Source organism: Amaranthus tricolor, chromosome 6, assembly GCF_026212465.1.
Source record: "Amaranthus tricolor cultivar Red isolate AtriRed21 chromosome 6, ASM2621246v1, whole genome shotgun sequence".
NCBI lineage: Eukaryota > Viridiplantae > Streptophyta > Magnoliopsida > Caryophyllales > Amaranthaceae > Amaranthus > Amaranthus tricolor.
Genome location: NC_080052.1, coordinates 24,089,579 through 24,112,878, shown reverse-complemented (window position 1 = coordinate 24,112,878; position 23,300 = coordinate 24,089,579). Strand labels below are relative to the sequence as shown.

Sequence of the window (23,300 nt, the reverse complement as noted above, 5' to 3'; positions counted from 1 at the left end):
AAATAAATTTTACATTATAATTATATTTTATTTCGCTCTAAACAGTTGTATATATTATTTATATTGCATCATATATTTGCATATTGTGCGCACAGATGATTCTCAATTTCCTCAATAAGAGTCCAATAATGCTTTATTTGTTAAGGAGTCAATTAAGAACAAAAGAGACATGACTTGCAACTTTTGTAAGAAGAAAGACCACCTCAAGAAAGATTGTTGGAAATTGAAAGCCAAACAATTCGATGAAAAGCAAGTCCGGGAAAACTAGTTCCGCCGAAGCTAGCTATGTTGAAAGTGAGGATTATAATGTTGGTGCTCTTGTTGTTACTAGTGAATACAAGGGTGGTGATTCTTGGATTTTGGATTCAGGAAATTCGAGGCACATGACTTTTGACTCTAGTTTCTTCTCAACTTATCAAAAGGTTGATGGAAGAAAAATCACTTTGGGCAATGAGGCTAGTTGTCCGATAGTTAGTATTGGAGATGTTAAATTTATCATGTTTGTTGGTGTTGTGAGAACATTGACCGCAGTCTTTCATGTTCCATGTATGAATAGACACTTAATTTCCCTTAATATTTAGGATAAAGAAGGTTTTAGATGTATTGGTGAAGGTGGAGTTTTGAAGGTTGGCAAGGGTCCTAAATTGTTCATGAAAGGATCCATTGATGATGGCTTGTATAAGCTTGTGGGTTCAACTTTAATTAGTTCGGCTTGTGTGTCCACTACTTCAACCAAGCATGATGAAGATGATGATGATACTTTTTTGAGTAATGAAACATCGGAATAATTCCAACATACCCTAATGAGTCTATGGGACGTATGGACTTGATTGGTAATTAAATTTTCATACTCTTGAGAGCCCTTTGAGGGCATTTTAGTGCATGTGCTTTGTTTGTGCACATGTGTTGTTTTTGTTTTTGTTTTGAGTATAATGTTGTGCAAGTTGTTATATTATGATGGAGTGAATTAGAGAATATCTTTGACTTGGGTGAACTCAAGTCAAGGTGGAGATTGTGGAAGTAATTGGTGACTTGAGTGCACCATTTACGACTATGCACTAATATGAGTATAGAGATGGAATCCTATAAAGGATTTATGATGGGTAATTAAGTGTAACTTAATGACTGAGATGAATGTGGAGTTTAAGTGGGTGTTGAATACATAAAATTATGAGGCATTTAACAAGAGACTTAAACATGGGTGTAATAAAGATGAATTATGGCATGATGAATGATAGTTAATGAGAAGACTAAAAGGTGAAAATTCTTGTACGAGGCGTCCAAGTAATGAAGCATTGCCTTGATCGAGCATTGGATTCGGTTTTTGACTCTTGGTGTTCTTTAGAGCTGTTTATTATGGAGTTAATTCCTTGTATTAAGTGTGCAATACTCATTAATGTAATCACCTCTATAAATAGAGGTTTCATATGCTTATCAAACACATCCACAAAAATCCTTAAGCCTAAAAAGAAGCCTAATATCTTCTCTATTGTAATTCTTCATATTTGAGAGTTCTTTGAACTCCTTTTTCATAATATCAGTGAGATACTACACACCGGAGGATGCAGACTAAATTGGGTGAACCTCGTTAAATATTTATGTCATTTTTATTGCATTATTTTCTCCTACAAACATCGTTTTCATTGAAAGTGTAATTTGTTCATCACAAAACTTTGAACACTCGATCTTAGTGATATCGGAGTTTGAAACACGTCGCTTGAATTATAATATAGTATTGTTTTCAATTAAAAATAATTAAACAAATAATTGACAATAAAAATAAAAATAAAAATTTAACTAGAAATTAAAACAAATTACAAACCTGAAGGACAGAATATGTAATATACGGACCAGTAAGGTACTAGCACGAAAAGGAAAGGAATTGAAACAAATTACAGGCACAGGCTCCAACCAGCTATATCAGGCACAGGCACAGGTACCGGCACAGGCACAGGCACCGGCACAGGCACCAAGAGTATTTCAAACACCACAGGCACAGCCGCACAGCCCATCACCGGCCATTACACGGTAAGTCTTGCCTTATTGCATCGGTATGTATATGCATATCTATTCAGAAAGTGGGTTTTTTTCTTGTGTTTTTTTTAATGTACGTACTTGTCGTTTTTTCTTTATTCAAATAAATATTTTGTACTGTTAAGGTGCTGCTGGTGCTGAATGCAAGAAATGATTGTTGCTTGTTGTTTGTTGGTTGTGGGTGATATGTGGGACTGTTTGTTTTAGTGGCTGATGATGATTGATTGTGCATGATTTTGTTGTGTCATGTGTGACGGTGCTGTTTTCTTATTCAGCATATTGTAGTTTTATGGTGGTCATCCGACACCTTAACCATCACCTTAAACTTTTAGTTGAGTTGGTTGTTTGATATGGCATCAGAAAAAGTGTGATAAGAGGTCATGAGTTCGAATCTCAACCAATCATCAAATTAAGCTTTTAGTTGAGTTGGTTATTTGACATGGTATCAGAGCGAGTGTGATAGGAGGTCATGGGTTCGAATCTCAACCACCCCTCATTTAAAATGGAATAAAGCGCCAGTATGAGGAGGGCCTGTGTCGCATCCACACTTCTAACTCAAAAGGCTCTTGTGTGAGCAGGCGTGTTAGAATATATAACATATCTTGGAGCCTCAACCATTAGTTTTTGGTTGAGTTGGTTCCTTGACAACCTATGTTACTGATTGAGTATATACTCCTTTGGTCTCCTGATTTTGCTATGTACACTTGTACTACTATATTAGTTCGTTTCACATAGTTTGCTCTATTAGCGTTTTTGGACATAACCCCGCCTACAATACTCTGTAAAATCTACTATAGTTAGTACTTAGTCCACTAAAGAACATTACTCCCACTAAATACAACTAAAACACCCAATTTTTACCTTTTTTCTGGTTTGTGTGCAAACCCCAACTCCCAAAAGTAGCAAACTCAATGGGACGGAAGTGTGATTATCTATATATCATATTGTGAGTTTGGTTGAATTGATTTATCTATAATAATACATAACATAGTGGTTGTGTTTGGTAAATGTGTTTTGCTTAGCTTTTCTTTGGTTAGCTATTTGGCTTTTGGGTTGATTTAACGGCCAAAAAAGTGATTTTTAAAACCACTCCACTTTCTAACCAAAATAAAAAACTAGCATGCATCAACTTTTTCATAGATTTTTAACATACTTTTTTTAATAAACAACCAACTAACTATTTATTTTCGCAATCATCTCTACAATAGTTAGCTGGCCAAACTAGACAAAAACTTCTTCCAATAAACAGACTCATTAAGTAGCTACAACATAACCATCAAATTAAGTTGTTGGTTGAGCTGGTTCAATGACATTATATAAGAAGTTTTGTTTATTTTGTTGAAATCATGATATGGTGATTTCATACGCTCTCTAAGACGCAATAGTGATGTTTTTTGGGCTCTTTGTTTTTCTAAATAACTTTGAGATATCTCCAGTGTAGTATTCTCCTGGCCCCTTGTTATATATCTTTGCTATTTCATCTTCGAAGCAAGCAATTTATGCTGCAATTTTTTAAAGATTGTGTCCATTATCGCTATTCATATATATATTGAGGCTCTCAGCATTGTTGTTTAAAAGGGATGATAAGGTTGAAAATATTTGAGCTTTTCTTACCTGAAGGAATTCATGAGAGGTCTTGGAAATGATATGATACATATCATGAAATTTGCACTACAAATCATTTCTATTACCACCAATTGGTACCATTTACCAAATGAGAAGTTAAAGGCTGTGCTATATGTTCAAATAATACTTCTGAATGTTGAAATATTGATTTCAGGATATGGACCTAAGCTTACTGCACAATGATATCTCCTTCAATGTACTGTCTCGATTCCCTGCGAACATATTGATCCAACTAAAGTTAGTCTCGAAAGGGTGGCTGTGAGTCATTGAAGATCCCGATCTCATGCACTACTGGCAGATGAAGATGGGTAACCAAAGTTTAGTTTCAGGATTTTTCTTCCAAGAAAAGTTCATGTTTTGCGACATTGATGTTCAAAAGCTTAGTTACATTCCCACAAGAGCTAAGGAAACCAAAATTTATCATACTACCCTTGACTTTTTGCCTGAGAAAGTAACTATCTGGGATCAAGCAATGGACTGATTTGCTGCAGGACTTGCTTCCCTTCTCCTGATCCATCGATATACATCTGCAACCCGGCAAACAAGCAATGGATGAATGTGAAGTGGGATAGAATTAGCAGTCGGAATTACATAGCTTTCTCGTATGAACCATTTATAACTTCCCCATCGAATTCGAGCACAGGGTACAAACTAGTTCGGGTGTTTCAAGTCGATGAGATCACTCCCGAGAGGGAAGACTTCTATTTCACCTTCGAGATATACGATTGGGAAAGAAGAATTTGGGTCAAATCCAAGGAAAGTTGTTACTCCGAAAGTCTATTGTGCATCAACAAACAAATTACGGTCAAGGGTATATTGTACTGGCTAACAGATGATGATACAATTCTAATGTTCGACATTGAAAACGAGCTGTCGTTGTTGATAACACTCCCTATTTCATTCACTGCTGAAGCTAAGATCCCTGAGATCTGTCTCGGAGAATCAGATGGCGAGCTGCAATGCGTAGTGCTATCAGAGGAAGCTCTTCTCGTGTGGGCCCTCGAGGATAGTTTCATTTCCAAATGGGATCTCAGGTCCTTCATATCCTTTAAGGTGATGGAGAAAGAAAACCAACATTATTTGTGCAATCTTGTAGAAAGAGTTTTGGCTTCTGTTGGTAAAAAGTTCCCCTGGATGCAACCCTTGGCGTTCAAAGAAAGCGTGCTATTCTTAAGGGTCTCGAATTCTGCTTATTCTCTCTACCTAAACACGAGGAAGATGCATTTGTTGTGCAACATGTTAGAGCTTGGTCATGGATCCATCAGTGATCCAATTGTGATTCCGTATTCGGTTAGTTTGGTACCTGTGGCTAATAGCTAGATGGTTGGTTTTCTATTACTTCTTTTGTTTTTGGTACTTGCTTGAAATACAGTTAGATTACTAAGTTTTACACTTTTTTGTTCCAGAAAGGACCAGAACTGCAGAACATTACTATATATTGTTGCCTAACTATAAAGGTTCTTATTGGAAAAATGCTGCATGTTGAGTTGGATCATACTTGATAATTTCTGTAGATTAGAATGAAGGATTATGAGAAACTTTTAGTCTATTGTGAGGGTCTCAAAAGTCAAATTCATCCTGTTATAGAATGTTAATATCAGCAAAAATTCCTAATCAATAAACGTGATTTGTAAATCACCATAAAAAGACAAAAAACATATAATAAAATAAACAAAATCAAAAAGATTAATTAAAATAACAAAACTCTCATCCTATCAATCCTACCACATAAGTGTGATTTGTTAATTTCATAAATAACCGTTATTTACTAAGACCTTCTCTAATATCAGGCTGATGTTTCTAGAAGGTAAACATATAAGGTTATTGGTGAGGTCTCAAAATCAGCCTCTTTGGATCATAGTATTAAGGTTTAAGGTCATTGTCACGGCTATAGTAATAGTCGTAAAACACATTTTGTAGTTGATGCGGATGATTTGACGGTCAATGCGGTTTATACGTTGGTTTTGTTAAATTCAAAACCCTTTATGATACGGTTGCAATATGATGATGCAACCTTATTTTACACTATGCTTTTGGATGGTATTTAGTCCTTGCGGAGATAGGTGGCGATTAGATGCCAGTGATGATATTGATGTCATATAATTATGCATTTGAAGTTATATACCCACATATCTTGCCATTTTTGTCCAAGAGTAAATAAAATAAAATAACATGGTCTATAAAAAATGTTTTTCTAATAAAATACGGATGGTTCAACGTCTAATGTCGCTAATAATTTTCGATTGTAATAAGCTTAAAAAACCTTTACAATATGATCATGAATGATTGTTAGGAAAAGCAAGATGACAAGAATATGATATCAAATTTAAGAGGAACACGTATCACGAGAGAGACTTATCTTTTGTTGACTTTCATGGGTGATGACTCAAAAATTGAACTCCTCCAAGTAAACCAGGATAATAATGTGAGGTGGCACTTTGACTGACAAAATTATAACGCTTTAAACACCATAAAGAGGAGAATTAACAAAGATAGTTGAGATATCATAAACCAAGGTAGAAAAACATGGAAACATTATTGCAACATAAAAGATTATTGTTTCAGTAACCTGTGAAGCATACATCATCTGCCCAACAAGGGCAATAGCAACTACTACACACAATAACATGCATATTCTACATACATATAGGATATAGCACAAACAAATATGGGTATTCGGCTTACGCCCTCTTCTGAGACGGAAAACAAAGCAAGTACGATAGCTTAAACATCCTTACGAACTAAACTTTTCTCGATCATGGGGAGACATATAATCGATGTTTGGGCCGTGAGGAATGATCCCATAAGGATTAATGGATGGGTGGCTTCCATAATAGTGCTTCTTGATGTGATCCATATTAACTGTGCTGCTCATGCCCGGAATTTGGAAGATCTCTTTTGTGTAATTGAACAAGTTAGGGTACTCGCGCAGTAGTTTCTTATTGCATTTGAAGTGAACAGCATAAACCTGTGATCAAACCGAAGAATGTAGCAAACAACTGAGATAAGAAGATTGTTTCGGTGACTTTTATCGCTTTGAAGATCTCGTAGATACATCGTATAACTATGAATTGAAAAATGGGGAATTTATACCTCATCAAACCGGATCAGGGTTACAAATAAGCGAACATCTACTTCAGTTAGTGAGCTGCCACATAAATATCGCTGTTTACCAAGTATCTCTTCACATTTGTCCAGTGCTTCATACAGTTTTTTGACGGCCTAGAGAAACCGGATCATATACAAATGTCATCAGAACACAAGGTAAGCAAAGGAGAATTTGCCGTTTACTCAACAGTAGAAAGTTGCATTTTAGAACAAGGAAAGATGGGAATACAGGTAGAGGTGTTCATTTGGGTCATCGGGTCAATTTCGATGTCAGATGTTTTGGATCGGTTTAAAATCGGTCTTGTATCCACATTGATTTTTACATTATATTAAATTCATTTTGATGTTGGGTTAAGTCGAATTTGGTTCCAAGATCGGGTAAATATCGGGTCTATTTTGAACACCTCTAAATACAAGTAAAGAATAAGGGGAAAACGAGGAGCATTTACCATATCATATGGTTCTTGCTTGGTAGCGAAGCCAGATTTGTAGACGCCATTGTTGATACTATCATATATCCATTCATTAACCTCATCAATTTGAGCTCGCAAATGATGGGGATAAAGGTCTAAATTCCCATTTTCTGCAATTTCATTGAACTCGGAGTTCAACATGCGAATAATCTCCGAGCTTTCATTGCTCACAATGGTTTGATGTTTTTTGTCCCAAAGCACCTATAATATACAATATAAAAAGTCAATCAACAGTTGACACGATGTTATAGAATACACTCATTAGTCGTTACATACAGGCACAGTATATTTTCCGGAATAATTAGCACTTGCAAGCTCATAAAGCTCTCGGATACTTTTTGCTCCATGCAACGGATCAGGCTCAGCACCAGGTTCCTCGGCATCAGAAACAGGGAAAACCCATCCCATATGGGCGTCACCTTCCTTCGTTCTTTCCCATTTGGGTTTGACTGACTACAACGGAAAAGAGATGACATGGTATAAAGTTAGTTATAGTTATGAATGAAGATTTAAGTAACTAAAAATGTTGATGTTACCGTAAAACTGATTGCTTTGCCAAGTCCTTTAATCTGCAAGAAAGAAATGCATCTAGATGCCCATGGGCACGCATACGATATATATAAGTGATATCTTCCAGATTCAGGCTGAAAGGTTGATCCTTGTTCTCTTGAGATGAAGTTACGGAACGTTGATGGAGATCGCACGAACGCACCAGAGTTTGATGTCTCATCGACTGCAGTTTTAGCCATGGTACACTAAAGATAAATAAAAGGACAGGTTATCAGTTTCTTTATCAAGAAATAAAATCAGTTTATTAGACCTTAACGTGTGGGGACACTAATAGAATCATATTCTGTAGAATCTAATTGAAGCAAACAAACATGAAAACCATATGCAGTCATGTAGGAGATCAAGGGACTTATGAAGCACATCAATTAAGAGAAGTAGAGGTGTCCAAAATAGACTCGATGACCCGATATTTACCCGACCTTCGAACCGAATCTGACTTAACTCGACTTCAAAATGAATTTAAATAATGTAAAAATTAATGTGGACACAAGAACCAATTTTGAACCGACCTGAAACACCTGATCCGAAATTGACCTAATGACTCGAATAACACCTCTACAAAGAAGCCTGCGAGGGTCTTGTTAATCTACGCGCTTTCAAAACATCAAATGTGCTTTTCATCGTCTATATAGTGTTTAATGGATCTGTAATGCTACATATGCTTTGCGGAGACAAAAAAATTTGCATAGGCATACTTTATAATGCTAACAAATGATACAGAAGAATAAACAACTATTGAAGAGCCGAGTAGGCAAACTTTCACCCAGATACCTGCGTATCATTGAGTAGGCAATCCTAAAAACAGGTAAACAAACCAAAAAATTTGCGTATCAAAAGACATTGTTTCTCAAGAAAATTCCAAATTTTTTTAGTATAATGTTATCTTGAAACTTCATTTTTAACACAATTTCATCTTGCAAACATACCGAGTTAAGTAAGATTGTGCTATATGTAGTATTCCTAAGTGTAATTCAGACATTCAAGTTTCAACCCAAGACGCACAAAAGAAATGGAGTAACATCAAAAGAAAAATTTTCATGCGCCTTTGTATAAGTATCATGTTTCGGAAGGCATACACGCCTACCACATGTTCATTGTCTAACACACATTCGTGCTCGATGATAAAAAGTTCTTGTTTGTATTATGATATTCAAGTTTTGAACAGAAATGTTCGTAAGAACATACTATGTTTGTCGATATGAATGTGAGAGTTCTAAGGAAACCGAGCATGCTGACTATCGAAGCAGCGACGGAATTCTTACCCGGGACACTCTGAGCAATCTAGATGAAACCAATGGAAGAGGGATTCTTGTAGGTAAAAGAGATGATTTAAGCACTGAGCTCATTTTCCTTGTCCTTTAGCTATGAAACTACACAAAAATACAGCATCCTGACTAGAATTTAAAATGTCCGCTCACTACTAAAAATGGAACAACAACACGAGACAAGTTTAAAAGGAAAAATTACCGTAAATAATTTAACTTTTCGTTAACATCCTTATAATAATACGAAATTTTGATTGACCATGAATTAACATTAACTTAGCGGTTTTTTCCGAGAATAGTATCAACTTTAGTTTGTTAACTATTTACCTTTTTTGTCATATAAATTAAAAATAGTTTGCTTTTTAACCTGTTACTCTGTTAGGAATTTTCTAGGAAAATAACCTTCTAAGTATTATATGAAAACAAGCAAAAAATTGTATTATTTATGGTATTTTTTCCAATTTGAAAAACCCAAGTATCTTTGTTGATTCTATATGCAAATATTCAGTATAATTTCAAACGTTCCCGGAAAACAAGCAAAGAAATGAATCAAGTCTACTCATGATCCTTTATGATCCACCACTTCACTAGAAATAACACTAGCACGAGAATCATGAATTGACCTAATAGTCGAAAGCTTTCCCCTCCTACCCTCACGGGCCTAGTGGTTGAAAGCTATTCGATTCTCACCATCTGGTAGACTCTACCTCGGTATCAAAGAAAACACTAGCATACAGTGTTCTATACATGTAATTCAAATCAACACCAAGCAGAAAACCAAAAAAATCCTACAAGAAAACAATTCCCATCTCCCAGAAAATCCCAAACTAACAATCAACAGTATATTTAACAAGAAATTGAAGTTGGAAACATACCCTACAATCAAGATTACCAGTAGATCTTTCTAGCCGCCTCGATCCCGACCCGACCCGACCCGACCCGACCAGACCCGATAACGCCCACCGCACGAGAAAAGAGGGAGACAAAGTGAGAGTTTAAGGAGAGAAAAGTGTTGGTGAGTGAAAGTTTCATATATTTTTGGGTCATTTTATACTACTAGTCATTTTCACATATACCTTTTTTGGATTTTTTTTTTATTTAAAATTTAAAGAGGAGAAAAATTAAGATGACATGAGCAGTGAACTCACCCACAAAAATACAAATCTTTGAGATTTTTTCAGATGCTTTTCCTGAAAAAAATTTCACAAGGGAAGAGGAAAAAAACCCAGAATTTGTTCTTTTATTCTCTGCATAGATTTTTCACAAATAGAATAAATACACAGACTTCCATTAATGTGGGTAATAATCTTTTACTTGACAAAGAAAAAGGGTACTTTAATTTTCTTAGAACTGCCCATAAAACTTCAGATTTGTCTAATGGAAAAGCAATACATACCCAGCTTATCAAAAAAGGATGTTTGCATTCTTCCATTGTTCTTCGGAATTTTCTTCTTAATATGTATATAAAATTTGGGGATCTGGATAGTGCAGTCCAATTGTTCGATGAAATGCCTCATAGAAATGTTGTATCTTGGTCTACCCTTATTGCTGGCTTTGTGCGCCATGGTTTTGCTCAGCAAGGTCTTCAATATTTTTCTAGTATGTTTAGTGATGTTGTGAGGCCTAATGAATATACTTTAGTTACTGCACTTAATGCTTGTTTCTTTACTGGATTTGCTCCTCATGCTTATCAGATTTATGCAATGGTCATTCGACTAGGATTTGATTGGAATGTTTTTGTTAAGAATGCATTTTTAACTGCTTTGATAAAGAATGGACATTTAATGGATGCTATTAAATCTTTTGATGGGTGTTTGAATAAAGATATAGTGAGTTGGAATGCTATGATTTCTGGATATTTGCAGTTTTTACCCTCAATTGTTCCAAGCTTTTGGTTAAAGATGATTCGTGAAGGCGTAAAACCTGATGGCTTTACGTTTTCTGCTGTTCTGAGTGGCTTGACAGCTCTTGGCGATGACAAATTTGGAATGCAGATGCATGGTCAGCTTGTTAAGTTTGGTCATGGAGCTGAAACTTGTGTTGGAAACTCTGTAATGGATATGTATTTGAAGCTCAGTGATTTGGTGAACGGGCTTAAATCATTCGACGAGATTAAATGCAAAAACATTTTATCTTGGACAGCTATGGCAACTGGGTGCTTGAATTTACGAGCTCCAAGTAAAGCGTTGGAGATCCTCGGAGAAATGAAGATGGCAGGTATAAGACCAAACAAATTTAGTCTCACCACCGCCTTAAAAGCATGTGCCGATATGGCTTCCTTAGAGGAAGGTCAGAAAGCTCATGGCTTGAGAATAAAGCTTGGAACCAAGATGGATGTATGTGTCGATAATGCTCTACTGGATATGTATGTCAAATGTGGATGTGTTGGTAACGCAATGTCGGTGTTTAAGAGAATGAAGGATTGTACAACCGTCACATGGACTACTATGGTAATGGGATTTGCCCAAAATGGGCGTGTTCATGAAGCTGTCAAGATTTTCAATGAAATGGTAACAGAGGGTGTTAAGCCAAACTACATTAGTTTTGTGTGTGTTCTTTATGCTTGTAGCCAAGGCGGGCTTGTATCGGAAGGATGGAAGTATTTTTCTTTAATGACTCGTGAATATGATATTTTTCCGGGGGAGGATCATTATATATGTATGGTTGATTTACTTGGACGAACCGGATATATAAAAGAAGCGGAGGCGCTTATCTCAAAGATGCCTATGAAACCAGGACCGTTAGTGTGGCAAACCTTACTTGGTGCTTGTCACATTCATGGGGATTTTGAAGCGGGGAAGCGTGCAGCAGAGTGTGTCGTGAATCTTAAGCAGAGTGATCCGTCAACATATATCTTGCTATCGAACATGTTGGCGAATTTGAATCATTGGAAAGGGGCGAAAATAATGAGGGACATGATGAAAAGTAGAAGTTTAAGCAAACTTCAAGGAGCTAGTTCATTAACATCTTTGAATATACTTGGCTCTTATTAGTGTATATAACATATTCTGGAGTCTCCACCATCAACTTAAACTTTTAGTTGAGTTGGTTTCCTAACAACTCTTTTAACAGATGATATCACATTCTTAATGGCTTTAGACATATTGTCATATAGCGATCATTTGTCTTTCTTGGAGTTTTACTAGCCAATCATTGCATTTCTTTGTGTAGCATCTGCTCTAGGTTGTCCGCAATGGTACTTCCTTAGCCCAAACTGACAAAGTGAGGAGGAGGCGTCGCATACATGGCTTTGAATCGGAACATCTTAAGGCATGAAACAACGGAGACATATCTCTAAGGCCTAGTCCACGATCCCATACTGCCCATCGGTTTGTGGATGGAATGCTATGCTACGCACCAAACCATGTAACCTCACGATTACCTTACAAATAAGGCAGCCATTTTAAACACCAAGAGAAGATTCATAATGAGATGAAAGTGCTAGACGTGGAAGCACTAAATTTAACGGTCTGCTTGGTAGGTGGTAATGAGGGATGAAAACTGGTGTACTTTAGTTGCAAAATCTCTTGACTACCTTGATGGCTATACTAATCTAACTTCAATCATCTCATTTTCTTCATAAATTTATTCCAATGTATTACGATTGAGAGAGCTGGAATTAGGCGGTGATGAAATTTGTAAACAAAAAAAACTTTTTTGTGATTAAAGTTTTGTCACCATGAGAATGACATGAAACTTTAATGAAATTTTATATTATAAATCATTTTCATTATCACAATTTAGTATTACTGACCAAACGGACAGTAAGAGTTAGTTCTTTCAAGATATCCGAGTTTATAATCTTGAACTACTCTAGAAGAGACAAAAAGCATGCACCCATTGAATGGTAAATTCAAAGAGTAAGACACGCGGTTGTTTGAACGAAGTCAATCTGAACAGTAAAGAGGTTGTTAATCTCTCTTAAATTAGGCTGTCTTGTATGAGTCCGTCTCACGATGAGACGGCCTCAAAACAAAAAGTCTATAGGCTAAAAAATCCTATTATTAAACTACTTAACCCAAATATAAGGCATATTTTATAGTAAGACCATCTCATATAAGAATTTGTGCTCTTAAATTCTTTTTTTCGTATTGTAATAACTAAAAATTTTGATTTGTTTATTACATCTACAAAATTGATAATCATCAATTTGCAAGTTAAAGCGGAATATCATGATTTTCCTTGACGTAATCTTTGATAAAAAAAAATAAAAAACCGGTCCACATCACTTTTTTACGTATTTCAACTTAAATTTTGAGTCTCGATATCTTATAGTACGCATAATAAAAACTATAAAATTATACTCCTTCCTATTCACCTTAAGAGTTTCATTTGACTTTTCACGGATTTTAAGGAGAGTCAAAAGTGTGACCCTAAGGGTCGGAAAGAGAGTGGTATTATGAGTTTTTAATGTAAGGGAGGAAAATTAGTATGTGTAATGGAGGGTATAATTGAAAATAGGATAAAGCTACTAAGGGCATAAAAGTCAAAAACCCATACCAAAAATAGAAATGGGACAATTAAGGTGACTTGACCATAAAAGGAAATGAGACACATAAGTTGAATAGGAGGGAGTATATTAAAATTCTTTGCATCAAGACGAATCAAATAAGATCCCACATGAATTTTGTCTTGAATATATACTTCAAAAATTAAATTTAAATTTCTCTTTTATAAAGTGGAAAGATATAAAGTGGAAAAACTTAAAGTAGATAAACGAAAAGAAACGAAGGGAATAATAGATTTGAAAATATTGTTATATTTTTTAGAAAAATTTGTCGACAATAGTTAAAATTTTCATTGATCCATTATAATTAATCATACTCGTTGATTATTTTTAATTTCTCATTTTTAATTATGTATTTGGTCTTGACATATTCGGTGTGTCGGTGTGGGAGGGGAGGGGTGGGGCTAGGCATGGTGGTAAAGGAGATGGGGCTGTGGTGGTTAATTCATATCACTTGAAATGTTTAGAGCAAATACATACCAAAATTAGATTAGTAAATAATAATATTAAGTAAATACGTGAAATATTAAATTATTTTCCACAATTTAGATGCATATAGACACTACAATTGATTATATTCGATGTTGTATAATCTGTAAACATTTTACTAAATAACATTCAATTAGTCTTGTAGCCTTTTCTATCTCCTAACTTTATGAATTACCTAAAAGACAAAAGTCTATTTTATATTTCAATGAATGATTCTAATAGTTTATTAGTCGGTAATTAGCATCAAACACAAAATAAAATATTTTTAACCATGGTAATTTACGATATTATTTTGAAGAGTAAAATATTTTAAAATATATGAATACGATTAAAAAATAGTGACTTTATTTTCAAAAAAGAAAATGATGTAAAGTGAGTGGTACAACCATAATGTAAAATTACGGCCGATTTCAGTCATAATAGTGGTAATGGTTGCAAAACGGATTGCACAAGCAAATACGAAATTTTGCGGTCGATGTGGCCTATATTTTGGTTGCGGACTCACGGTAAACTCAAAAATCTTTACAATACGGTCACGAATGATAATTCAGTCTTATTTTATACTAGAAATATAATATAAAATAGAAAATGATGAGAAGTGACTGTAACAGATCAATGATTGACGAAGTATGAAAGAATAGTCATATTATTACAACAATTGATTTGTGTAATGAAGGCCCTAAAAATATGAGAGTATTTGGTTGACTCTAGCTAAGTTCAACTAGAAGTATTTTTCAAGAATTATGGGCGTATATAATTTGTTTTAGAAGTAAGAGAGTTTGGCAGCATAAGAACATATCAACATATATACAAATAACAATATGTCATCTATATGATATTTTATGATTGCCTCTACGTATATTTCTGTCATGATTAGCTAAATATCTACTGTTGTAATACAATAATTGTATTTTTTTTATTTTGAATTATGCAACCCTTTTAAGAGAATGCTTTTTGTAATTTTATCAATTATAATTTAATTAATCAAGTTAATAATAGTAGTGAACTAGTGATCATTGATAATAATTGACAAAATAAAACCCCAATGTTATTTGCGCATTGACAATAACTGGTTTTAATAGATAGCTTGACATGGTAATAAAACTTTATTAAATCTATTAAGAAAATAAAATAAAAGTTGAAAATATGAATTTAATTAAAAAGACAAAAAAAAATTGAAAAGTGAAGGAAGTATCTCTGGATATAGAACTTGGAAGGATCAATATTTTTACATGTAAGACAAAGAATTCATTATCATTATATTTGTATATCCCGCTCATAAAATCTATAATCACGATTTGGTGAGTTTTAAAAGTTTATAAACTACCCATATCAAAAGAAATAAGGAAATTGCGACCAATTTGACCCTTAGTTTGAAAAAGAATTCATCATTATCATCATACTCAATGTATCTTGCTTATAGGAAAACATGACAACTAGTGGCAGACGTACATTGGAGTCTATGGGGTCACGTGTCCCTAGGCTTTTTTTAAAATAAAAAAATTCAAAGTAAACTTTTCTATTGGTAAGAGTAAAAGTTTATAATTAATACTAAAGTCAATTGATTATAAATACTCTCTCATTTTAGTATTTTTGTCTTTTTTTTATTAGGTCAGTTGATTTATTTTCTTTCATTTCTTTTTATGATATGTCGTATTTAAAATTTTAGTAAGTAAGGGTAAAATAGTTGTTAATTTTACAAACGAAACTCTGCCGAAATTTAGTCCATTAGTTGGTGCCCCTGAAACTCCAAACTTTAAATCCGCCACTGAATTGACGACAACTTATATCCATAAAAGGGAATACGATCAAAAAGTCTCCCAATTCAAGATAGATCCTCCGATAAACTTTTTCCACCAAAAAAACAACAAATAAAAAATAAAAAATGTTGAGCATATCATAAACAAAGAGAAAGCAAAAAATACTATGAAAAGATTTGCATTTGCAATTAAACAAAGAGGCACAAATAATGCAACTAACTTAATCATGAATAATGATTCATGATTGCTTCAAGCATAAATAAACATTGGTTACACCACTATCATTTGATTGTTAATAGTGGTTAGGAGGATAGATAGCAATATAGTGGAATATATTCTTGCCGGCGGCCAGCTTTAAATTAAAGCATCTTGAAATATTCCAAAAGACATTTTCTTAATTAGTTCATCAACCATGTCAAATTGGTACTTTATCGATATTTAACTATATGAAAGAGACATAAAAGTTCATAATTAATAATTCACATTTAATGCATGAACTCAAAACTATCATAACCATGTTCTTCAAATTTATCCTCCTCGGGACAAAGTACAATTTTGTTACAATAATTCAAAATTATATGTACTTGTATAATAAAAATCACTACTCAAAAAGAACTTCTCAAATTTCACCAAATTAAAGAATAAACAAAAAAAAAAAATTGATAAACGTATATGTTACCCCTCTGTTAATTTAAGTTTGCTACTAAAAGTGACATATTCCGAAGAAAAATATCATTTTCAATAGCAGATTAAACTCAAAGAAACAATGAGATTACTTCCTATTCTATTCTACACATTTGATATTTTTTATCAAACTTTTATGTACACAAATTTTTTTGGACTTTTTTCCCCAAGAAAGTTTTTTTTTTTTTTTTTGGTGTTTAAGCTCCTCTTCCCATGTGGTGGTGACCAGGGGAATTGAATCCATTTCTTAGGTTTTTTTGTACGTTGGGATCTGAGTTCACTATGCTCGACGGTTTTGGTGCCCTCAAACGACTTATATCATGTCGACGACGAGGACGTTCACCACCATTGTGGTTGTGGCCACCCATCTTATCATGAGACGGACTTTGTTCACTTGGTGCTGTGTAAACAAAAGGACCAGATGGAATGTCATGGACTATGTTCAACAAGGGCTCCAAACTTTTTACAACAACGCTCATTTTAGGCCTACTCTTGGGCCTATGACTCAAGCATTGGTAGGCTAGTAAGGCAGCCTTTTGAGCCCCATCTTCAGAGTATTGGCCCTCTAGTCTCGGATCCATTAAACGTGGGAGTCGTCGTTGGCTTTGTAATTGTGGTCTAGCCCATTCGGCTAAGTTCTGTTCTCTTTGTGGTCGAGTTTTGTCCATTGATCGTCGTCCAGTAAGAAGTTCCAAAAGTACTACTCCAAAACTATATACATCACTTGCTGCTGTTAGGTGACCTGAAAAAAAAAAAAAGAAACATCTCACTTTTAAATTCCATGTATTCAATGTTACGATAGATGCAAAAGTCTTTATATGGACTATGTCAAGGAACCAATTCAGTCAAAAGTCTTATATGGACTATGTTAAGGAACCAATTAAGTTTAAGTGACCCGACTTATTTGGGTACTCGAAATCCGAGTACCCGTATTAATTGGGCCGGGACACGGGCTGTTAAAAAGGGTACCCGACTAACCAGGTACCCGACTTTCTGGATACCCGAAATTCCAGGTACTCGCTAATGAACACCCCTATCCAAGATATGTTAAATACTTTGACAGACTTAATTCACGCTATTTTAGTATACACCAACATGAAATTAACAAATAATTTTTCAATTATTATACTTGATTGTTAAGTTGAAAAACTTACAATTTTTGTACCTTTAAAATTTGTACACACTTAAATATCATAGATTAAGTGTATACAAGAACTTGATTCACGCTATGTAGATGTACAAAAGTGCTTTGGTGATATATTTTCAAAGTCCTAGAAAAAGTAAGGTTTGAAGTAAATATTAAAATTGTGACCATGCTATACAAGTTAAACACATAACAACAAATGAAGAATTTTATTTGAAGGTAAAATTTTCCATATATTGCTTGATTGGATAATCCATTTATATCCCTCAATTTAAGAGGAAGTTTCTTTATTCAAGTGACTTAAAAATTTGATGCAACTCTTTTAAGTATGAAAATGACATTATTTTTACTACTATAACATTTCAATATTTAGAAATTAGTCCAATGTTGGAAGTAATAGAAGTTGAAAGAACATAATTTAGCACAAGGAAGATATGTTTGAAATAACAACTAAATTATATGTTTTGGAAAGTATAATAATAATAATAATATTGAGAATCGGGTCATGGCACAGTTGAAGGATGTAAAGTCATTATCGTTGCCTCTCTTCTTCCCCGAGCCTACCCGTACTTCAAAAATACAAGAAAAGAAAAAAGAAAAATTACCAGTCATGATGTATTCAGGAGCAGCATAGCCTTGTGTCCCCATAACTCTAGTGGAAACATGGGTGTCATCTCCTTCTGGTCCATCTTTTGCAAGACCAAAATCAGACAGTTTTGGAGTAAAATCCTGCAAATTAACAAATAAGTATTCAGGGCTGATCTAAAACAAAATTAATTTATGTTGATAATATTAAAAAGAAATGTGTAACAAGGTTTGAACCCAAGTTGTTAGATTATATAACATATCCTGGGGCCTCAACCATTAGCTTATGCTTTTGGTTGAGTTGGTCCCTTAACATGGTATCAGAGCCAATGTGACCAAAAGGTTGGGTTCGAATCTCAACTAGTACCCCTCATGTAAGTGGAATATTCAGCTTGTGCGCATTCACAATTCTAGCCCAATTGGCTCTTGTGTGAGCGGACGTATTAGAGTATATAATATATCCTAGGGCCTCAACCATCAACTTAAACTTTTGGTCGAGTTGGTTCCTTCACACGTGTTTATGCATTCAATTAGTAAAACTACATCCAACAAATATATTAGTATTTCTAGGTATATAATTTGATACATAAATTAAATATGTCAGTTGACATTATATTGACTGACTTTGAATCCCGTCCTAAAAGTATTTGTTACTTATTATTCTTTAAATTTATTTCATGATATTAGAAAGAAGATAATGTGTACTTACAGAATCCAAGAGTATGTTTGAGGCCTTAAAATCACGAAAGATGATTGGCTTTTCGGCTTCGTGAAGGAATGCCAGCCCTTTAGCAGCTCCAATTGCAATTTTCAGTCTTGTTAACCATGGAAGTGAAGCAGAAAATCCTGCAAATTAAGATTTACATATATTGATTACATGATGAATTATTATTATTTTTAATAACATTAAATATATTAAAGTGTATTAAAAAAAGTCCAATATTAAAAGCACACAGATCATTAAGAAATTGTCAATTTTTACTTTAACCCTTTTGCAAATGTCTTAAATCTTGAGCTTTAATTCTAATTAAATGTTCCATCAAACAATACTTGTCTTAAACTATATGTTTAATGCAAACCGTTAAAATTAACACTTATCTAATATATTGTCTGCTGGGATTCCATAGATGCGTAATAAGCGGAATTTCAGAAAACACTTATCTAACATATCTTGTTACTCTAAAATCCAAAATTGTTTCATTAAATTATAAAAAATGTTATATTTAAATTTAAAAAAACTTGAATAGCACAAAGCCTACTCTAAAAGTGTATGATTTTTTATTTAAATTTAAGGCAAGGATAAATAAAATCAAGAAAAAGTAATGCTAAATAAACTCATAAAAAGATTGTGAAGGTGAAAAAGGAACCATTCCAAAAAATCCATTTCCACTCTTCTAGAAAATGTAAACAAATTAATAAGAAAAATCATGAAAATGAGGCGTCAATGTCAACACCTAATGTACACCTAATCCTATTAGATGTGCCTAAAAATTATGTAATTTTGTTTATGATCATCATGTTAGATCAATGATGAAAGCTAGCTAGTCACCCACCAAGGAAACAATTTAAGACATCTAAACTTTAAGTTACAAAATACTCATTTCTTACCCTTATTTTACTTTATATATTCTCTTTTATTTTTAAATATCTCACTATTCTAATTTATAATACCTAATTTTTTAATCTTATTAAAAGCAAATAAGGCAAAATGTCTAAAATGATTACCGGGTGTCTAAGCATGTACTTATATACCAAAATTCGATATTTATCTTTTATTCTGAATATCTCACTACTTTAACTTATCATACTTAACTTTTTAATCTTCGTACTAGAAGCAAATAGGGTAAAATAACACTACCTCCTATTAAAAATTATAAAAAATTGATATTAATAATCTTTGTAATGAGACGAATTAAACAAGATTTTACACGACTATGTTTTAAGTTATAGACTAGAATAAAATACAAATTAAGAGTGATAAGTGAATAGTGAAAAAAAAATGGGACTAATGGGTAGAACAGGAGGGAGTAGTAAATTAAATAAAAAAAAAATAAATAAATAAAATAAAAATGGTGGACTTACTTCGAAAGAGTTGATTTTCAAGACTACCCCTTGGCATATACTCGTACACCAAAACTCGGTGTTCATCTTCGCAGCAATATCCTATCAACTTTACCAAGTGGGGATGTCTTAGTTGTCCCAGCAGTATCACTTCTGCCTGCACCAATTATTTTATTTACAATTATTATTTTTCCACAACCAAACAAATCTTTACCAAAATAATCGCCATTCTGGATCTAGCTGTGTTATTATTGAATTTATTTGGAATTAAATGAAAGAATTTAGTTAATCTAGGCAATTTTATACTTAGTATATGAACAAAAAGCTTATCAAGTTTTATAAATATTTTTCTTTTTACTCATTTATTATATTCACTCTGTTTATTAAATATTTTATTTAGTACTGTATTTTTAATTATATATAATTAAAATTACAATGATATTAGTAAAATTTACATTAATATGAATAAAATAAAATATCACTTTGAATTTGTTTTGAATTTTAAATATCAAGAAAATAGATGAGACACGTAAAAAATGTACTTTCTCCGTTCCAATATAGTCGCAACGTTGGAAATATAAACACTATTTACTTATCTCCTTTAATTTGTGATTAATTTATAATCTATAAGTTAAAATATAGTCAACTAGTATCTTGTTTGATTCGTTTCGATGCAAAGATTATTAATATTAAATTTTTATAATTTTTTATTATATATGATTATAGATAATAAGGATTAAATTAGTGCATTAGATCAAGTGAAAAAGCAAACGTTACAAGTATTTTGAAGCGGAGGAAGTAGGTAATAGTATTAGTTTAAGCTTCTTATTTCTTATATACTTTCTCCGAGTCCAATACACTAATTCAATCTTTAATATCTCTAATTATAAATAATAAAAAATTATAAAAGATTGAAATTAATAATCTTTGTAATGTGATGAATCAAACAAGATTTCACTTGACTATATTTTAACCTATAGATTAAAAACTAATCAGAAACTAAGATTGATGAATAAATGGTATCATTTTTTCCGATGTTGCAACTAATTTTCATTGAGATGGCTATAAGCCTATAATTCATCGTTAAAAAGTCAATTATAACAATTTCAATCAACACATAATTAAAAAAACCTTTTATTAAGTACCCAAAATAATTGACCATTATGCAAAACCAAGAACTACAGGAACTCAAAGTCCACATTTTTATTTTATTATTATTTTAGTTATTTAGTCTATATATTCAACGCGTCTCTGAAAGAAATCGTATTTTACGATAATTTGTGCAAGGACTATTATTTAAATTTTAAAATGACACAGGGTCATTTTAAAACCAATTCTATTATATTGACCCAATATATATTTAAAGTCTTTCGATTATAAATTTAAAGTGATAGTTATAAACTTAAAATGGTTCATAGTGAGATGGTCCATACGAGCTGATTATTTAAACATAATCATGCAAATTATTATAAAAAATAATAACAAAATCATACCAGCCATTCGCGATGACCTTGTGAACCATCAAGATCAAGTATCTTAACAGCAACGGGTTGAGCCTTTAACCCGACCCGAATCTTATCATCAATAAACCCTTTATGAACCGGGCCAAACCCACCTTCTCCTAGAAAATTACTTGATGAGAAATTCTGGGTAATCAATCTAAGCTCATTTAAATTAAATACATGAATATTTGAACCAGCAAGAGAAATTGAAAGATCTTCAGATAAGGTAAGTGAATTTGGGTCACTCAAATTTGGGAATCTTTGAAATGGGTTTAAATGATTATTATGATGATCATCTTTAGAAGCTTCTATTTTCTTCCTTGCTTTAGGAATTTCTGCTGTTTGTTCTTCTAAAATGCCACAACATGGCATAAAATTTCTCCATGAAATCTTGTTGTTGACTGTCATTTTTTCGATTGGGATAGATTAGAAAATCCCTACAAATAAGCGGAGAAAGGGAATTAATGTATGAATTTGGGTGTGTTTATATGATTATTTTCTAGAATTATATTTTAATTATGTTGGTGATTTTTTTCTCTTTTGTATGAATATTTTGTGAAGAATTTAGGCTAGTTGAGCCTTGATTTTGTCATGTAGAGAGAGAAAGTAGAGAGAAGAGAGAAGAGAGAAGGGTGTGTTTGGGGTGTTGAAAACTGAGAATTGGTGTAGAGGAGTTATAAAGAGAAAAAGAGGTTAGATTATAGAGGAACTCCTCTTATTTTGTCTATCTCAAATATCCAAATAACTACTACTCTTCCCCCTGTAAAAAATATTAATTAAATTTTTTATTTTTAAAATGAAATATTTCATATAAAAAGAATATTAAATAACGAAGGAATTAGTACTAAGATTTAAAAAGAGGTTTACAACTCCTTTTTTTAACTTTTTTTTTTCTAATGTATGAAGTATATTTTTTGGATAAATTTTGTGGATTACTTCTTTATTTGACGTATGTAGGGAATATTAGTACTAGTCCACCTCTTATATTTTTTTTAGTTTTTATTAGTTATTATATAGTGACACCTTATAAGGAGAAATATCATTATTTATAGTAACTAATAAAAATCAAATAAAGTATTTTAAACTAAATATCTTTTGATACAGTTTAACACCCTGTTCGAAGCCAGGAATATTAAGCATGTTGACGATGATTATGTTATTATAAATTTGCTATATGAGGAGTTTTTTTTTTCATCTTTTGATTGTAGCTATTGAGAGGATAAATGTACAAAAGATAAATAGATGTAAGAGATCTGCAAATGAGATGATAAGATTGTAAATTGAGTTTGTGGATAAAATTGTCATGACATCGACTCAATCAAAATTTTAAACTGTTGGTTAAAGCTCATAATATGTTATATACTCTATTACATAAACACTTTATACTTAACGTTAAATATTCCATTTAAAATGAGGTAAGAATGAGATTTAGACTCGTAACTTTTTGTCATGTGGGATTATAATACGTGTCAAAAAATCAACTCAACTAAAA

General features: G+C 32.9%; 3 protein-coding genes across 4 annotated transcripts; 1 reads left to right on the top strand and 2 right to left on the bottom strand.

Moving 5' to 3' along the window:
- Positions 1–6,143: 6,143 nt before the first annotated feature.
- LOC130816153 (uncharacterized) lies at positions 6,144–10,092 on the bottom strand. 2 transcript variants are annotated; one of them, XM_057682807.1, is made up of 7 exons: positions 9,952–10,092; positions 9,074–9,181; positions 7,778–7,996; positions 7,518–7,694; positions 7,218–7,442; positions 6,754–6,882; positions 6,144–6,628 (listed from the first exon to the last, which is right to left on the bottom strand). In XM_057682807.1, the coding sequence occupies exons 2-7, from the start codon at positions 9,155–9,157 to the stop codon at positions 6,395–6,397; spliced, it is 1,068 nt and encodes a 355-aa protein (XP_057538790.1). In that variant the 5' UTR covers positions 9,158–9,181; positions 9,952–10,092; the 3' UTR covers positions 6,144–6,394. The 2 variants fall into 2 exon arrangements, with proteins under 2 accessions (XP_057538790.1, XP_057538791.1); XM_057682808.1 differs by lacking the exon at positions 9,074–9,181 and having other exon boundaries at positions 9,952–10,075.
- A 165-nt stretch (positions 10,093–10,257) lies between these two features.
- LOC130815700 (pentatricopeptide repeat-containing protein At1g15510, chloroplastic-like) lies at positions 10,258–12,069 on the top strand. The gene has a single exon (XM_057682187.1). The coding sequence runs from the start codon at positions 10,258–10,260 to the stop codon at positions 12,067–12,069; it is 1,812 nt and encodes a 603-aa protein (XP_057538170.1).
- Positions 12,070–16,300: 4,231 nt separating this feature from the next.
- On the bottom strand, positions 16,301–22,520 carry LOC130816152 (serine/threonine-protein kinase RIPK-like). The gene is made up of 5 exons (XM_057682806.1): positions 21,800–22,520; positions 20,328–20,463; positions 18,955–19,091; positions 18,266–18,389; positions 16,301–17,258 (listed from the first exon to the last, which is right to left on the bottom strand). The coding sequence occupies exons 1-5, from the start codon at positions 22,214–22,216 to the stop codon at positions 16,714–16,716; spliced, it is 1,359 nt and encodes a 452-aa protein (XP_057538789.1). The 5' UTR covers positions 22,217–22,520; the 3' UTR covers positions 16,301–16,713.
- Positions 22,521–23,300: the final 780 nt, after the last annotated feature.

Coding starts and splice junctions, on each gene's coding strand:
- LOC130815700 (XM_057682187.1), top strand. CDS start 10,258: ATGCTTTTCCTGAAAAAAATTTCACAAGGGAAGAGGAAAAAAACCCAG.
- LOC130816153 (XM_057682807.1), bottom strand. CDS start 9,157: ATGAGCTCAGTGCTTAAATCATCTCTTTTACCTACAAGAATCCCTCTT. Junction 7,997..9,073: donor GATTGCTCAGAGTGTCCCGG/GTAAGAATTCCG, acceptor ATTTATCTTTAG/TGTACCATGGCTAAAACTGC. Junction 6,883..7,217: donor AGCAAGAACCATATGATATG/GTAAATGCTCCT, acceptor CGGTTTCTCTAG/GCCGTCAAAAAACTGTATGA.
- LOC130816152 (XM_057682806.1), bottom strand. CDS start 22,216: ATGACAGTCAACAACAAGATTTCATGGAGAAATTTTATGCCATGTTGT. Junction 19,092..20,327: donor TGAAAATCAACTCTTTCGAA/GTAAGTCCACCA, acceptor CTTAATTTGCAG/GATTTTCTGCTTCACTTCCA. Junction 17,259..18,265: donor TCCTGAATACATCATGACTG/GTAATTTTTCTT, acceptor TTTTTTTTTCAG/GTCACCTAACAGCAGCAAGT.